Source organism: Littorina saxatilis, linkage group LG10 (assembly GCF_037325665.1).
Source record: "Littorina saxatilis isolate snail1 linkage group LG10, US_GU_Lsax_2.0, whole genome shotgun sequence".
In the NCBI taxonomy this organism is placed as follows: Eukaryota; Metazoa; Mollusca; class Gastropoda; order Littorinimorpha; family Littorinidae; genus Littorina; species Littorina saxatilis.
This window is the reverse complement of record NC_090254.1, coordinates 9,297,294-9,316,654: the sequence shown is the minus strand read 5'-3', so window position 1 is coordinate 9,316,654 and position 19,361 is coordinate 9,297,294. Positions and strand designations below refer to the sequence as shown.

Here is a 19,361-nt window from a genome sequence, read left to right as displayed (position 1 = left end):
GACTGTTATCAGGCATGGGAATTGGAAAAAGTAAAAAAGGCTGAAAATGTGTAAGTAATATCAAAGTCGACGGCATGCTTCCCCGAAAAAAATTCTCCAAAGAACCCAAATTGAGCAATTTGGTGTCATCTGAGCTCTAAGTTTGCCATTAAATTCAGTTTTTAGAACCATTTTTGCCTCCCCCATTTATTTTTTCGGCGGACACTTTTGCTTTTTCGGCGGAACAAAAAAAATAATCGGCGGAAATTTGCCTTTTCGGGGGACAATTCCCATGCCTGTGTTTATCTTAGGGACTGGGGTGTGAGTGGGTGGGGGTCCCACAAGGGGGGGGGGGGGGTTCCACTGTAGCAGTAATGAATATATATAGGTCACCCTCACTCCACTTGTTACCTTTGCCTTTGGCAAATAATTTATCAGCAGTTAAATGTACTTTAGGAAACTATACCACTGTACGTGGCCCTGTGAATAGCCTCCAGACTTTTAACTTTTGCTGTACAGTAGTAACCAGCTGGCAGTCTATTTTCTGGATATTTATGTCAATCTGAAAGAATTCTCGAGAGTTTGAGGTCAAAAATTGTATACCATGGACTATAAATCCAGGTCAATCGCTTTTCTCATGCATCACAATCACAGCATTCCATAGGCTGAATATAACATAACCCGTGTGTCACAGTAAGACTGACTGAGCGTCTACAATTCTTGCTTTTAACTGAGTACTTGCAGGCTTGAGAAGTCAACTTTAGCTGTTACAGTGGAACCCCCCCCCCCCCCCCCCCCCCCAATGTAAAACTCCCTCCCTTTTAAGACCCTGTTTTCTCAGACTTTCTGTTCATAACCTCTGTAAATTTACCCCCATTTCAAGATTCCGTCCTTTTTCTTTCTTTCTTTCTTTATTTGGTGTTTTAACGTCATTTTCAACCACGAAGGTTATATCGCGGCGGGGAAAGGGGGAAGATGGGATAGAGCCACTTGTCAATTGTTTCTTGTTCACAAAAGCACTAATCAAAAAATTGCTCCAGGGGCTTGCAACTTAGTACAATATATGACCTTACTGGGAGAATGCAAGTTTCCAGTACAAAGGACTTAACATTTCTTACATACTGCTTGACTAAAATCTTTACAAACATTGACTATATTCCATACAAGAAACACTTAACAAGAGTAAAAAGAAAAACAGAATCCGTTAGTCGCCTCTTACGACATGCTGGGGAGCATCGGGTAAATTCTTCCCCCAAACCCGCGGGGGGGCCGTCCTTTTTATATTTAGTCAAGTTTTGACTAAATATTTTAACATCGAGGGGGAATCGAAACGAGGGTCGTGGTGTATGTGCGTGCGTGTGTGCGTGTGTGCGTGCGTGTGTCTGTGTGTGTGTGTAGAGCGATTCAGACTAAACTACTGGACCGATCTTTATGAAATTTGACATGAGAGTTCCTGGGTATGAAATCCCCGAACGTTTTTTTCATTTTTTTGATAAATGTCTTTGATGACGTCATATCCGGCTTTTCGTGAAAGTTGAGGCGGCACTGTCACGCCCTCATTTTTCACCCAAATTGGTTGAAACTTTGGTCAAGTAATCTTCGACGAAGCCCGGGGTTCGGTATTGCATTTCAGCTTGGTGGCTTAAAAATTAATTAATGACTTTGGTCATTAAAAATCTGAAAATTGTAAAAAAAAATAAAAATTTATAAAACGATCCAAATTTACGTTTATCTTATTCTCCATCATTTGCTGATTCCAAAAACATATAAATATGTTATATTCGGATTAAAAACAAGCTCTGAAAATTAAATATATAAAAATTATTATCAAAATTAAATTGTCCAAATCAATTTAAAAACACTTTCATCTTATTCCTTGTCGGTTCCTGATCCCAAAAACATATAGATATGATATGTTTGGATTAAAAACACGCTCAGAAAGTTAAAACAAAGAGAGGTACAGAAAAGCGTGCTATCCTTCTTAGCGCAACTACTACCCCGCTCTTCTTGTCAATTTCACTGCCTTTGCCATGAGCGGTGGACTGACGATGCTACGATTATACGGTCTTGCTGAAAAATGGCAGCTACTTGACTAAATATTGTATTTTCGCCTTACGCGACTTGTTATTATATTTAGTCAAGTTTTGACTAAATATTTTAACATCGAGGGGGAATCGAAACGAGGGTCGTGGTGTATGTGTGTGTGTATGTGTGTGTGTGTGTGTGTGCGTGCGTGCGTGTAGAGCGATTCAGACCAAACTACTGGACCGATCTTTATGAAATTTGACATGAGAGTTCCTGGGTATGAAATCCCCGAACGTTTTTTTCATTTTTTTGATAAATGTCTTTGATGACGTCATATCCGGCTTTTCGTGAAAGTTGAGGCGGCACTGTCACGCCCTCATTTTTCAACCAAATTGGTTGAAATTTTGGTCAAGTAATCTTCGACGAAGCCCGGGGTTCGGTATTGCATTTCAGCTTGGTGGCTTAAAAATTAATTAATGACTTTGGTCATTAAAAATCGGAAAATTGTAAAAAAAAATAAAAATTTATAAAACGATCCAAATTTACGTTTATCTTATTCTCCATCATTTGCTGATTCCAAAAACATATAAATATGTTATATTCGGATTAAAAACAAGCTCTGAAAATTAAATATATAAAAATTATTATCAAAATTAAATTGTCCAAATCAATTTAAAAACACTTTCATCTTATTCCTTGTCGGTTCCTGATTCCAAAAACATATAGATATGATATGTTTGGATTCAAAACACGCTCAGAAAGTTAAAACAAAGAGAGGTACAGAAAAGCGTGCTATCCTTCTTAGCGCAACTACTACCCCGCTCTTCTTGTCAATTTCACTGCCTTTGCCATGAGCGGTGGACTGACGATGCTACGAGTATACGGTCTTGCTGAAAAATGGCAGCTACTTGACTAAATATTGTATTTTCGCCTTACGCGACTTGTTTAAATTTTAAGACCCGATTTTCTTAGATTTGTTGAGGTCTCAAAAGGGTGGGTTCCACTGTACTCTCCAATCCTCACCATAAGCTGTTGTTATGAAGACTAATCAAGTGTAATACAAAAACCTTAAGCTGACAATAAACAGTCGTTTCTTTGAAAAAGTTGTTTTGGCTTTGACTTGGGGTACGTGTTCAAACTGGGACTTTTAATTCTGAGGTTTGAAAATTAATGAAACTGTTATGACTCGGACCGGATTTGTCATAATTGTTATGTTCAGCATGCTAAATATTTATCACATGTGTGCATATTTCTGTGTTTGTTGCTTGATTTTCATTGTTTTTGTTTCCAAACACAACACAGAAGTTCATATTTAGTTTAGAGTGTCGATCATGATTGTACAGGTATTTTTACTTCATAAAAATAGTTAGATTGTTTTTCAGCCCATATTTTGCTGATTGTTCACAGCTTTAGGCACTTAATGTCTACTACATTCTCTTCCATCACTCTTACCCACAAAAGTGCTTATCTAATTATCACAACTTTTCCTTTTAGCATTAATTGTTGACCATATGTATGCATCCATGAATATGTGCTTTTCATTTAAGTGGTACATTGTACTTTGGTACAGTGGTACCTGTGATGAAAGGACGCCCTGGGAACCAGCAAACTGTGTTCCTACATTGCAGGTGGCCTGTCATGACAGGTAGATTTTGGTCAAGATGACAAAAAGATAACAGGTGTTCTTTTTTTGCAAGTTTCCTCTCATTGGAGGGGCCTCATATTGCAGGAACCAGTGTCTCTATGAAAACACACACACACACACACACACACACACACACACACACACACACACACACACACACACACACACTCACTCACACTCACACATATGATTTCAAAGACTTGACCCCATCATTCAAAAAAGGTGTTTACTGAACACCAATTAACCAAATAACAATTGATAAAAATGTAAATGAGACTGTGCCAAAAGGTGACGTTTTCATGTCAGTATGTCCCAAATGACATCACCAGTACATTTTTCATTCTATCTAATCTGTTTTCGTTCTATTTTTTCTAATAACATGCGTTAACAATTGATTGCCAACTGGAATGGAAGAGCACAAAAAGTGTAACTTGATATGTAGTTTCTCTAGAGGGAAAAACATCTTCCACTTTCATGTCAGTGTGTCCCATGCAACATACATTTGCCAAACAGCTATGTGCAAGTAGATTATTTGTTAGTGGTATAGAAAATACTGATCAACAATTAAAGTCAGTTTTCACATTCATTTTCTACCTATTTCTTATTTGTTTATTCTGTTGGCAATGGTGAAATGTCAGCAATCGTGTGTCATTCGGGACAGTAGACATGACACCTGACCTTTTGGCACAGTCTCATATATATGGCTTACACAATGCTCGCATCATAATTTCTGAGAAGTCAACTGTGAACCTTCCTTTGTCTCTTCAAACTCTTCTATCCTTCAAAGTGATTCTCACTTTCAGTTGTATTCATTTCCCCATTCCCAGCCCATCATACAGCTCTAAAAGCACTCACTGGGCTTGAAAAATGTCAACTTACAAATAAATGTACCGTATTTGACGGACAACAAGCCGCGACTTTTTTTCAAAACAAATCGCATTGCGGCTTATAAAAAGATGCGGCTAAAACGTTACCTAAACTTGAATAGCATTCACCTAAAGGCTAATGGAAGTCGCCGCGGATTTTCATTTCGCTCGATTAGCGATTACCGGTACTTTATTAGCTCTCTACTCAAGACTCGGCGCTTTTCTCTTTCTTTTGCGAATCTTCGTTTGTCAACAAGTCGTCGTGACAAGATAGCGTACAGAGAAACACCGGATGTATCAGGATCTCACGCGCGCGAGATTTCGGTTTTTTGTGTCTCGCGATAGTTGGGGGAGCGAGAGCCGCCATGTTGTGTTTTCGTCTGCTCGAAATGTGCGCAAAAGTCGTAAATCATCCCAAAAAAGCTTATTCCGGGCGGGACTACATGTGTGTGTTGGTTACAAATTGTGTGTGTGATATTTTTCTTCAAACTTTTTCACTTTTCTTCTTTGTTTCACTTGTTTATTCTCGGAGCCGATTTCGCCAAATACCGTACTTTCGTTTGCCTGGTTGTTTTGATTGATTGACACGATCTGATTATAATTTTTTCGACGGCGGCTAATATAGTGACGCGGCCTATACGTGGCTCGTCCCAATTTTTTGGTTAAAAGTTGGGGGTGCGGCTTATAAAACGGTGCGTCTTGTAATCCGTCAAATACGGTAGAGCTGGAGACAGAAGCAGAAAACTTATAATAATTTTCATTACCATAAAAACAGCAACCCTCAAGTTCACAAAAATAGGAACTCGCACTTCTTCCCATTCTTCTTCTTCTTCCCGTGGGGGACCGGATCCAATTTCTTGGATGTTGAAGGTCAAAAACCAATCATTCAAAAACCAATCATCAACTAATTTTACCAACCATAATTAAATATGTCCTATGGACATGGGCTGGCTCATATATATGACAAGGAGGCTACATAAAGCAGAGTACTAAACCCCAAATGTAATAAAACGTCAAGAGGGACAATCTTCAATGAACTTATTTTTCCTCTAAATGAAGGAAGATTCAAACATGCCTTCGAAGTTTAACAATTGTATGTATCACAGAAAAACAACCATTATATCTGCAAATTAGAAATAAAACAAAGTGAAACTCTAGATAAGGAACTTCACTTAAATGTAACAATACAAACACAATGATGCAATCTTTTCATTGTTTACCCATCAAATTGAACTGTTTTCACAAGAAAGAGTGTGCCTTTTAATGGATTGGATTGGATGGATTGGATAAGATTTACAGTCCAGTGAGGTTACCCTCATGGAAATTCGGGCTGCTTTCTCCCCGGGGAAAGCGAGCTGCCATACATACGGCGCTACCCATATTTTTTATTTTTCCTGCATGCGTGTATTCATGTTTCCTGAGACTTAATGCCGTGTGAGATGGAATTTTTTTACTTTATTCCAAGTCCCACGGGTATTTGATGGACATTTTTATCTATGCCTATACAATTTTGCCAGGAAAGACCCTTTTGTCAATCGTGGGATCTTTAACGTGCACACCCCAATGTAGTGTACACGATAATAATGAAAATATAAAAAGTTAGAACATGAGGACCAGCTCAGTATAGAAATAGCATAGAACCTGCAACAATGTTTGACTTGCACAGCAAAACATCACTGATAATTACAGTAATATGTATATTATGAACCCAAAGTCACTCCATCTCTCTCATACTCACACATGTCACTTCTTAATTCCGCCAATCATCCACCCCCACCCTTTAATGCATTGATGTTGACATTTCACAGTCACCACCTGCACACAGGCAACTGTTATGTTAATTTTTATTTCAAAGATTAAAAAAATAAACCCACCGAGAGAGTGTACAACACGTACATTTCTGACAAAACATAAACGGAATTCAACGTGAGCAAGAGTATTTGTTTTAATGTATCTCAATGAAGCAGATCACCAACCCCTCAAGAGTCAAATGTCTTTTTTTCACTGACACAGATCACAACCCCATCCATTTTTAAAGCATCTTCTTCAGCGTTCCAGAATTTTTCTGGTTACGTGTGAGCTCGTTTGCCCATTTGGGTTCCCCACACTATACTCTGAGAGCATAGTCAGCGCGCTTTCGTTGAGTAGGCATGCTGGGTATTTTCGTGTTTCCGTAACCCACCGAACTCTGACATTGATTACAGGATCTTTTCCGTGCGCGCTTGGTCTTGTGCTTGCGTGTGCACACGAAGGGGGTTAAGTCACTAGCAGGTCTGCACATAAGTTGACCTGGGAGATCGGAAAAATCTCCACTCTTAACCCACCAGGCGGCAGCGACTGGGATTCGAACTCACGACCTCCTGATTAGGAGGCCGACGTCTTACCACCTCGCCACTGCGCCCTTTAAAGCATCTAAAGATGAGCAATGCGAATGTATTATTTGTTCATCATGGAAAGGTTGAAAAATGTCAATTTGCACTTGCTGAAAAAACTGTAGAATATGAAGTGAAATGTTGAAAACAGGATTTCGAGGCTTGCACACTGGTGTTGTTGATGGAAGTTGAAAGAACAGTGACAGTCAGTTCACAGTTGTGTTGCAAGCACAACGGCCGTTATGGTGCCAGCACAGATGATGAAGGGTAACCAGGTCTTTATTGCGGCACACGTGCTGCACAACACACAACATTTCACAGAGATGAACATTTTGCTAAAATAAAAAACAAACAAGTAAAACCAGCTCAAACAGACTTGAAGTATGTCTTCTTGAATATATATATATATGTGTGTGTTTGTGTGTGTGTACAGTGTGTGTGTGTGTGTGTGTGTGTGTGTGTGTGTGTGTGTGTGTGTGTGTGTGTGTGTGGGTATTCATGCGCACAGTATTTGAAAAAAGATGTATGTTTTGAGTTGAATTCCCACAACCTGGGTGTTTTACCTATGCTCATGATTCAAAAGCTTGAAACTTGCAAACTTAGAAAGATACAATGAGTGTGATTGTGCAGCATCCTCTGTTCTAGTTCATGACTTTAAAAGCTCTCTTTGTCAACAAATTACAAAAAAACATGTACTTGGTTTTCTTGTGGGCTGTCACATATACAAAGTACTTAAGATTCCTCAAAGAAAATATGTGAATATACTTTCACAAAAATATCCAACCTGACATATCGGCTGTGGAGGAGCATAAGTAGAGCCAGCTTGACCATGTTCCAGTTCTGACTGCCTCTATAGTTCATTAAGTTGAGCGCCAGAGCCACATGGGAATGGCAGTTGTCACAGCACAGGTTATGCTGCACATGTAAAGGATCAGAGATGTTGATCTATGCTTGTAAAAAGAAAAAGAAACAAGTCGCGTAAGGCGAAATTACTACATTTAGTCAAGCTGTGGAACTCACAGAATGAAACTGAACGCACTGCATTTTTTCACAATGACTGTAGTCAGCCGCTTGTGCAAAACGGAGTGAAACAGACGAACCTGTTTAACGCGGTAGTGGTTTCGCTGTGCTGCATAGCACGCTTTTCTGTGCCTCTCTTCGTTTTAACTTTCTAAGCGTGTTTTTAATCCAAACACATCATATCTATATGTTTTTGGAATCAGGAACCGACAAGGAATAAGATAAAATTGTTTTTAAATCGATTTCAGAAATTTAATTTTGATCATAATTTTAAAATTTTTAATTTTCAGAGATTGTTTTTAATCCAAATATAACATATTTATATGTTTTTGGAATCAGCAAATGATGGAGAATAAGATGAACGTAAATTTGGATCGTTTTATATATAAAAAATTTTTATTACAATTTTCAGATTTTTAATGACCAAAGTCATGAATTAATTTTTAAACCACCAAGCTGAAATGCAATACCGAAGTCCGGCCTTCGTCGAAGATTGCTTTACAAAAATTTCAATCAATTTGATTGAAAAATGAGGGTGTGACAGTGCCGCCTCAACTTTTACAAAAAGCCGGATATGACGTCATCTTTACATGACCTTGACCTTTGTCAAGGTCAAATAACTAAACCTAGCAATGACATCATACACTAAGAACTGCTTTACACATTTTTCCTACCAAAATACATGTGACCCAAGGTCAAGGTCATCCAAGGTCACAAAGCTGTTAATTCAAGACATACGAAGTACAATGGTGCTTATTGGCTCTTTCTACCATGAGATATGGTCACTTTTAGTGGTTCACTACCTTATTTTGGTCACATTTCATAAGGGTCAAAGTGACCTTGACCTTGATCATATGTGACCAAATGTGTCTCATGATGAAAGCATAACATGTGCCCCACATAATTTTAAGTTTGAAACAGTTATCTTCCATAGTTCAGGGTCAAGGTCACTTCAAAATATGTATACAATCCAACTTTGAAGAGCTCCTGTGACCTTGACCTTGAAGCAAGGTAAACCAAACTGGTATCAAAAGATGGGGCTTACTTTGCCCTATATATCATATATAGGTGAGGTATTCAATCTGAAAAACTTCAGAGAAAATGGGAAAAATGTGAAAAATAGCTGTTTTTTAGGCAACATTTATGGCCCCTGCGACCTTGACCTTGAAGCAAGGTCAAGATGCTATGTATGTTTTTTGGGGCCTTGTCATCATACACCATCTTGCCAAATTTGGTACTGATAGACTGAATAGTGTCCAAGAAATATCCAACGTTAAAGTTTTCCGGACGGACGGACGGACGTCCGGATGGACGGACGGACGACTCGGGTGAGTACATAGACCTGTGAATCAAAAACCGTCCGGGGATATCATACCCAGGAACTCTCATGTAAAATTTCATAAAGATCGGTCAAGTAGTTTACTCTGAATCGCTCTACACACACACACAGACACACACACACACACACACAGACAGACACACATACACTACAACCCTCGTCACGATTCCCCCTCTATGTTAAAACATTTAGTCAAAACTTGTCTAAATGTAAAAAGAAAAAAAGAGTATTGTAAGGAAAACAAAATAATAACATAAAATCTGACAACAGTTCAGTTACGCTGAGTTATATATTAGTTAAACATAATCAAGACGAGCGCAATGGCTCCCATGCAGAAAGTTGCAGGTTTCATGAGGTTTGAATCCTGGCTGCACCAGGGGGGCTAATGATGGAGAATTTTTTCCAATCTCTCAGGTCAACTTATGTGCAGACCTGCTAGTGCCTAATTATCTCCCTTCGTGTGTACACGCAAGCACAAGACCAAGTGCGCACGGAAAAGATCCTGTAATCCATGTCAAAGGTTGATTGGTTGTGGGTGAAAATACCCAGCATGCTTCCCCCAAAAGCGGCGTAACGGTATGGCTGCCTGAATGGCGGGTTAAAAACGGTCATACACATAATTTAAGATCGTGGGAGTTTCAGCCCATGAACAAACAAGAGGCGAAGCCTTCACGGCTCACGTAAAAAATCGACAAACAGTATTACACACACTCAATCACTCCGTCACACATACACACACACAGTAAGCATACCGTCGCGATATAACCTTGAACGGTTGAAAACGACGTTAAACACCAAATAAAGAAAGAAAGAAACAGTAAGCATAAGTGATACGGTGCAAGAGTGCGAGACACTAGATCTAGATCTGTCTGTCTGTAGCCTACTTTTTATATTTAGTCAAGTTTTGACTAAATATTTTAACATCGAGGGGGAATCGTAACGAGGGTCGTGGTGTATGTGTGTCTGTCTGTGCGTGTGTGTGTGTGTGTGTAGAGCGATTCAGACTAAACTACTGGACCGATCTTTATGAAATTTGACATGAGAGTTCCTGGGTATGAAATCCCCGAACGTTTTTTTCATTTTTTTGATAAATGTCTTTGATGACGTCATATCCGGCTTTTCGTGAAAGTTGAGGCGGCACTGTAACGCCCTCATTTTTCAACCAAAGTGGTTGAAATTTTGGTCAAGTAATTTTCGACGAAGCCCGGACTTCGGTATTGCATTTCAGCTTGGTGGCTTAAAAATTAATTAATGACTTTGGTCATTAAAAATCTGAAAATTGTAAAAAAAAATAAAAATTTATAAAACGATCCAAATTTACGTTTATCTTATTCTCCATCATTTGCTGATTCCAAAAACATATAAATATGTTATATTCGGATTAAAAACAAGCTCTGAAAATTAAATATATAAACATTATTATCAAAATTAAATTGTCCAAATCAATTTAAAAACACTTTCATCTTATTCCTTGTCGGTTCCTGATTCCAAAAACATATAGATATGATATGTTTGGATTAAAAACACGCTCAGAAAGTTAAAACAAAGAGAGGTACAGAAACGCGTGCTATCCTTCTTAGCGCAACTACTACCCCGCTCTTCTTGTCAATTTCACTGCCTTTGCCATGAGCGGTGGACTGACGATGCTACGAGTATACGGTCTTGCTGAAAAATGGCATTGCGTTCAGTTTCATTCTGTGAGTTCGACAGCTACTTGACTAAATATTGTATTTTCGCCTTACGCGACTTGTTAGTACTTACGGGGACACGACTGCCAGATGGCCAGATCGACACTGCGCTTTCGACAGCGCTTCCTCGCGCAGACACTGGAAACACGCTGTGCAGATTAACCTGCAGGAAATCTCCTTTGGTATCTTCTTTATCTATTTTTCTGTAAGAAATCTCCTTTGGTATCTTCTTTATCTATTTTTCTGGAGCTACGAAACCGAACAATGTGAAATCATGAGTCGTCTTCTCCGAATCGGCGAACTGCAGCTCGGTGAGAACTGTATCTGTACCACAATCCTTCACACGATCTGACCTAACCCTGACCCCTGACCTGGTCTACATACCACACACGACACAAACCAGTCAGCTGTTTTTACCCCCCCCCCAAAACCCCCCACCACCCGTTTTCTTTGGATACACACTTTAACTACATACGTGCCGACGAAATGTTGATCATTGCTTCAATATTTTGAAGCTGTTGCTTGGATAATAACCAGATAAAATTAGTATTTCGGTGTTTAGTCAAATGTTAAAGTTTCTATCACACACATACATTCACACACACACACACACACACATACACACGCACAGACAGACAAAGTTTAGCATCGCATAGGCTATGTTTACGTGAGCCAAAAAGAAGAACAGTCAAAACCTTCTTATACTTTGTTAGAAATGGCATCAAGTAAGGGGAACAACTGTTACAAACATAATCAAAGACAGAATCCTAAGGGACAGGGTTAGTTCCCCTGAAAGTTTATAAAACTTCCTCTTCCAGCCACCGTCTTAAAAACACTTTAGGAATGCTCCCGAATACTCAGAACTGACACAAAAGCAAGACCTATTTTAATTCCACACAGCAGGCATCAAACCTAGCCTAAAACTATACTTTCACCCCAATTCGCATAGTGCCATCTTTGCTAATGTTCCTCATTCATTAAACTGATTTGTTGGTGATTGTAAAATGTCATAGATGAAATAGGTCAAGTTTTGCAATAAATGATACTCAGTGTGAATCTGAATGATCAGTAACAACTCATCTATTCAGACTCCTGATAGCTTATCTGTAGTATTTCTGTCAAGTGCACAGACAATTTCTCTGTCACGCACTGCATGGTTGCGCTGCTTGCAACATTTTGTGCAAATATTGCTTTTTTTCAGGAGCCGCATGCATTTTAGCCATGTTGCCTGCCCAAAATTTAAGTATTGTTCAACATCAACCGATGCAAATCACACAAAGTCAGTGCGACCCCTGGTATTATATCACCACACACTTCAGTATAATAGATGACGGGCGCAGTGGCGTGGTGGTAAGACGTCGGCCTCCTAATCGGGAGGTCGTGAGTTCGAATCCCGGTCGCTGCCGCCTGGTGGGTTAAGAGTGGAGATTTTTCTGATTTCCCAGGTCAACTTATGTGCAGACCAGCTAGTGACTTAACCCCCTTTGTGTGTACATGCAAGCACAAGACCAAGTGCGCACGGAAAAGATCCTGTAATCCATGTCAGAGTTCGGTGGGTTATAGAAACACGAAAATACCCAGCATGCCTCCCCCGAAATCGGCGCATGGCTGCCTAAATGGCGGGGTAAAAACGGTCATACACGTAAAATTCCACTCGTGCAAAAAACATGAGTGAACGTGGGAGTCTAAGCCCATGAACAAAGAAGAAGAAGAAGAAGTATAATAGATTGTGCACACTTACCATGTGGCCCTTGTATTCTTCTGAAGCATCGTGCACTGCTTTGTCCCAGGTGTCTTTTCCCCCCTTCAGCTGTGAGATGTCCAACTGCCAGTATCTGTCAATCAGAGATGAAAAGAGAAATGTTGTCAAACAGAATAAACAACGTTAAAACATTTAGTCAAAACTTGACCAAATGTAAAAATGGTACAATTTCAAAACAACAGAAAAAGCAAAAGTCATTTTTTGGGTAGAATTACTGAATAAAATGGTTCAGTCACATTGAATTATTTTGCAAAATCGTAGTTAAACAGCACTTAAATTCACAACAACTGAAAGAAGTCAAAATAAAGCAATAGTTAAAATTAAATTGATGAAACTAACAGCAACAGTGCCACTTTTCCCTGACGTAGATTAGTTCACAAAAGAATTATTTTGTGACCGGTCCATGCATGTATGTGATTTCAGCTGACTCATCAAGATCTGGGCAAACCATTATTTTCAGACACTTAATTAAAATTAACAAAGAATTTACTTTGTGGGTTGTCCAAAAGCCATGTCATCTTCCTGAAAAAAAGAAAAAAACAAAAAACTGTCAAATAAACATGAAAAAAATTCATTAAAATTCAATTAATTCACATTTTATTTGATTGCAGCTTACAGTAACAGTGGTTAGTTCTCTATCCTGTTTCAATGGAATCAAAATCTTTTGACACGATAGCACATAAAGCAATATCAATTTTCATTTTACCTGTGTTCATTTTGCGTCATTGCTGTTTTACGCATATAATTATGGAGCAAACTGCATGACTAAATGAAGGTCTTAACTCTCTGGTTGTGAATCTGGTGAAAATATGTTAAGGCTTGAAACAAAGTCGCTTTAGTTATACCATACTCACAGACACATAGTAGGGTCCAGCAAAATCGCGGATGACCCCTGATGTCAGAGCAATGCCCATGTGGCCGATGATAGGGAAGAGCCAGCTGCACAGATACGTAAAAGACTTAGACCATCAGTACTGGTATACAAAACATGTTAATGTTAACTGGAACAAGAATAAGAAAGGTAAGATGTTGGAACGTTTGTAATTGACAAAACTATACGTTTCAGTCACAGATATTTCAACCCAACAGTCTTTTAAGTGCACAAAAAAACCAAATATCAATTAAACAAAACAAGACTATAGCACCCTAAAGGTGCAGCCACTTTGGGAGAAGACACAAGCGAGGCAGTGATTATATGACCGAATGACGAAATGAATGACGTAGAAAGGGAAATGACGTTAGCGTCGAAAGAATGTTCCATAGGTAAATAGAACATGGCAGGTCCAAGGACACAGAGAGAGAGAGAGAGAGAGAGAGAGAGAGAGAGAGAGAGAGAGAGAGAGAGAGAGAGAGAGAGAGAGAGAGAGAAAGAGAGAGAAAGAGAGATTTTTTTTATCCCGAATTTTGGAACGTTGGCAGACTGTCTTTGTTTTTGGACTTTTTGGGAACAAAAATCAACATTTTTATCAAAAGATTCAGTCGGGTTTACGAATGGAAAAGATTCAGTAGAAAGCAGGAATATACAATGTGCATTAGAGAGTATAGATCTGCAGTGCCACTTTTCAATACATGTAGACAATGATTTTATTACCCATTTTCTGACCGCTCCAGGGAGTGCATGGGAAGCAGATCGCTATAAATTAATTAGGCCAATTAGGAAACCTTGAAGGTGGTCCCTTAGGGTGGTCCTAAGGCCTAAAAAAAAAATAGGTGTGGTTACGGTAACCCGACCTACCCTATTTTTGGGGGCCGACCCTATAACTTTTTATTACATTTGTCACAAAAATACAAAAAAAAACAAGTAAACGAGTGCAGAAAACGCAATGAAAGCGAAAGCGCCCGAGTCGCACACTTATTTCCCTGTCAAGTAGGTTTAATTTGTACACATTAGAAAAAAAGTTTAAAAAAAAAAAAGTGATTGCCTACCTTCCTACCCTATTTTTTTTGGCTATGTTACCGTAACCACACCTATTATTTTTTTTGGCCTAATGGGAAGGTGCACGGTTGCTTTCTAGAGGTGCATTTGCCTCATGTGTACTGAGGTTGACAATTAACTGATGTTACGTACCATAAACTGTAATGACTTGAAACCAAGGAAGGTTAGATCACCAATTAAGTTGGAACAGCTATGAAGAAATTAACACAAAACATAAGGATACAACTTACAAGAGTAACAAACATTTAAAGATAAGCACGTTACACCAAATAATTAGCTAAATCTGACTGGTTGACAGCTTAGTTTCATTTATTTATTACATGTAGTTCCATATTTTTGAGAGAAATTTCAATCTGTATACTAATAACTAACATTACCCGTTTTGACAGATTATTGCCGCAATAGGTTATTAATAGGTAAGATGTTGGCTTTGTTTAAAATCTCTGGAGTTTGGTCATATTCATACTGGATCAGGGTTTAGCCTGGAAGAAAAGACCATGGGACATTTGTTAACATTTGTCAACCAAATTGTAATGGAACATTACTTAGTCGAAGGCAAAAAGCACAAAGCAGGCTAGGCGGTCCGAAAATGCTTTTGTCGAAATAATAGTTCTATTTGGTGCCATATGAATAATTATGATATGTGAATGTGCCAGTGTATTAGGTTAGTGTGTGTGTGTGTGTGTGTGTATGTGTATGTGTGTGTGTGTGTGTGTGTGTGAGAATGAGAGAGACAGAGACAGAGAGAGAGAGAGAGAGAGAGAGAGAGAGAGAGACAGAGAGAGAGAGAGAGACAGAGAGACAGAGAGAGAGAGAGAGAATAGAATTAGAAGCAAGTTGTTGGACACTTTTGTCGCTCTCGATGCCATCTTCTTCTGTTGTTTCAATGCGAACATCACCTGCGGTTGATGGGCGAGGCAGTTGAAAGGATATATTTCCTTGACCTGGAAGTAACTTTACTTTTTGTGTGTGGAGGCATAGCTTTTTTACGTGGGTCTGTGTTTTGATCGATATCGCTTGTGTCGACAGTTTCCACAGAGGTCAACGCCCAGATAGTTCGCAAGATTGGTTAAATACTAATGAATTACAGTTTAAAATCCAATCACAGCGCGTTTCACAAACTGGCAAATTGCTCGGCTTGGCGCGCGTTTTTGCTTAGGTCTTTCCGAACACTGTACTCCTGTGAAAAGTGTGCATGGGTGGCGCAGTGGTACGTAATCTCAGTGCGCCCTTTGACGCATTGAAGGGAATTCCAATGGGACATTTTGAGATGCTATGCGCCACTGACGCAAGGCGCACTAGTAAATGAAACCCTGCCGTATACTGATAGTGATACATGTACACCTGCATAGTCCTTCTTCGTCTTCGAGTATATATATTTATTCCCCCCTCTGCTTCTTTGCCTCTGTAAACTTGTAGGGGTAGTTATTTTTCGATAATGACCCAGCAACCAAACAAATAACGACCCAGCAACAGCCTGAATCCTCGATAGTGCAATGGGTTGAGAAGCTGTTCTGTTTCGGTACTACTTTTTGCGACTGAAAAGTTCCGAACGCTCTAATGTACGAAGTATACATCTCTGGAGCAAACAATACAAACATACCGCATTTAAATTAACAACTACAGGCCTGAACACATGAATCTCCATATAAAATCCATGAGTTCGGTTGTTTTCTGAATCTAGATCAGACGTTCATCACAAGCAAATTCCCAAGGCAAGTAACTCATACTTTGTCTAGCGACAAGAGTAGTTCCCCTTCTTTTCACTCAGTTTCTTCGACAACAGACTGCAATCCGACGGTCAGTTTTCAACAATATTTCATTTAATAAACAGATCACACGCAACCAAATGCACACATCTCATCAATTTAAACAACATAAAGCGGTTTCATACACTATTTTCCCCAGAAAACTTAACTTCATACAGTTTTTAACGTTGGAACACGGGTGCAAAAGTTCGTCTGCTAGTCCCATTTGACGAAAGAACATTATCCTAACCGATACCAAAACATATACAGAACACACAATATCTGCCTTTGCCGCCACAGCAGAATAACAGCATATCTGTGTACTTGATTTTAGTCCAAAATAGGAAAACTGACAAGAAGTGTTAACAGAATGGAATGATTTGCACGGAACTATACAACCGCGCATTAATCGATCGCCTGCGCAGGTTGACTGGTTGAGTGAATAGGATTCGATCAAACTTTCGCAAAAAACCTCCTCTTTTCTTTGAATAACTGAAGAAAGGAGGAATAAAGAGGTTACACACCTCGTCTCAGTGATTATCAAAAATAATGGTCTCAGTTCGCGGTCATGAAAAAGCTCGCTAAAGCTCGCATTTTTCATGATCCGCTAACTTCGACCATTATTTTTGATAATCACTGAGACTCGGCATGTAACCTCTACATATACTGAGGCAATCCCTGTACAGGCCAACGTACTATCCTCATTTAGGCTTCCTTCCATATTAATAGATGCTTCGTCTTCTTTCCTTAGCTTTTTTGTTGTTGGGGAGTATGAATACAAATCTGTACTGGAGCAGGAAATAGGCCCCGTGTTACTGTTAATCAAAGAGTACTGCACCATTGACACTGAAGTGAAACTGAAAGGTACCAGAAACTGAAACAAGTCGCGTAAGGCGAAAATACAATATTTAGTCAAGTAGCTGTCGAACTCACAGAATGAAACTGAACGCAACGCAACGCAGCAAGACCGTATACTCGTAGCATCGTCACTCCACCGCCCGTGGCAAAGGCAGTGCACGTGGAATTGACAAGAAGAGCGGGGTATTCGTTGCGCTAAGAAGGATAGCACGCTTTTCTGTACCTCTCTTTGTTTTAACTTTCTGAGCGTGTTTTTAATCCAAACATATCATATGTATATATTTTTGGAATCAGGAACCGACAAGGAATAAGATGAAAGTGCTTTTAAATTCATTTCGAAAAAAAAAATTTGATAATAATTTTTATATATTTAATTTTCAGAGCTTGTTTTTAATCCGAATATAACATATTTATATGTTTTTGGAATCAGCAAATGATGGAGAATAAGATAAACGTAAATTTGGATCGTTTTATAAATTTTTTTTTTTTTTTACAATTTTCAGATTTTTAATGACCAAAGTCATTAATTAATTTTTAAGCCACCAAGCTGAAATGCAATACCGAACCCCGGGCTTCGTTGAAGAGTACTTGACCAAAATTTCAACCAATTTGGTTGAAAACTGAGGGCGTGACAGTGCCGCCTCAACTTTCACGAAAAGCCGGATATGACGTCATCAAAGACATTTATCCAAAAAATGAAAAAAACGTTCGGGGATTTCATACCCAGGAACTCTCATGTCAAATTTCATAAAGATCGGTCCAGTAGTTTAGTCTGAATCGCTCTACACACACACACACACACACGCACGCACACACACACATACGCACATACACCACGACCCTCGTTTCGATTCCCCCTCGATGTTAAAATATTTAGTCAAAACTTGACTAAATATAAAAAAGGGTATCCATGTTTCCGAGGACATCAGCTCCTACCCTGACTTCATTCTGTGCACGTATGATAGATTTTTTCAGCGCGTATCAGAGCCCTGTCACACTCCTGGTGGATGCAGCATAGGGAACACAAATGCAAATCAAAACTACCTGAAATGTCAATCACTCATGCTTACGTCAAACACGGAATCGGGATCCATACAATGCAGTGAGGAAATCGGTCCTTGCTCGGGTCAATGCGACCTCCATCGAACAATGGCAGTTGACTCCCCATAGCTACCGATACGTGCTGGTCCTTATCTAACGTTTTGTCGTTGTTGGTACTGTTAGCCATTCGGTTTTGGTGCCGTTGCTGTTGTTGTTGTTAGCGGCTGGCGGCCATTTGTCGTCAGCGATAATGTCAGGGTGATCTCCCTTTACGTCCCTTGGGAAATGAAATCATCGTGTGCGTTGCCTACCTGGGATGCGCTTCGGTGTGCCCTGATCATAGATGTGTATTGACGTCAAGGGATATCTATGGCCCTGATGTAGCGCGTTTCCCAAGCAGTACACAGCTGGCTTTGTGACCAGGCAGTTTTAGTCTTCGAGTTTGCCTTCTGACATGGCGGCTGGTAAACATCAGCCACTACTTTTCAGCGGCCGAGCTGGCAGAATTTAAATCAGTACTGAAATTTATTAGTCTTCATGCTAAGCCTTTTCATACAATACACACACTCATACATTTACTGTGACGGAATGATCACTTTTTTCATTTATTAGCGGCCCCGTATCATAGTGTTTAGCTCATTTTTTCGATGGGGCATAACTATTCCGCGGTCAAAAATAACTCTGACAGAGTTATTTCAGAACACCGCCGTGTATTCGCCAGGATCATCTGCAGAGTTGTATGTATTTTGGTTTAAAGTGTAACTATTTTATCAGAAATTGTACTTTGTTGATTTACTGAAATTCAGAAACAAATAGACTCCTAACGTTCCAAAAAATACAGAATAAAAAAACCCAAAAAGGTATATTATTGGAACGTTTAATTATAACAAAACAAAACGTTACGCGGTCAATGATCTTCGACCCAGTGGACAGACAGACGAACACTTATACAACAGCTAATAAACTTAGCCGACAAATTGTCCAGAAGTTCGCTCGGAAGACACAAGCAAAAACATAAACAAACAAGAAATTCCTATGAGGTAGGAAAAACACCCCCGTCAAAGGGAAATAACCTTCTCAGT

At 39.3% G+C, this 19,361-nt stretch overlaps 1 protein-coding gene and 1 long non-coding RNA gene across 2 annotated transcripts in view; both read right to left on the bottom strand.

The window, feature by feature from the left end:
- Positions 1-19,361, bottom strand: part of LOC138978123 (uncharacterized) — a 255,844-nt gene that overhangs the window by 48,547 nt on the left and 187,936 nt on the right. The window lies entirely within an intron of this gene.
- On the bottom strand, positions 3,862-18,541 carry LOC138978114 (transmembrane protein 222-like). Its single transcript, XM_070350752.1, has 6 exons — positions 18,309-18,541; positions 13,551-13,635; positions 13,187-13,218; positions 12,676-12,769; positions 7,672-7,802; positions 3,862-7,183 (listed from the first exon to the last, which is right to left on the bottom strand). The coding sequence occupies exons 1-6, from the start codon at positions 18,464-18,466 to the stop codon at positions 7,099-7,101; spliced, it is 585 nt and encodes a 194-aa protein (XP_070206853.1). The 5' UTR covers positions 18,467-18,541; the 3' UTR covers positions 3,862-7,098.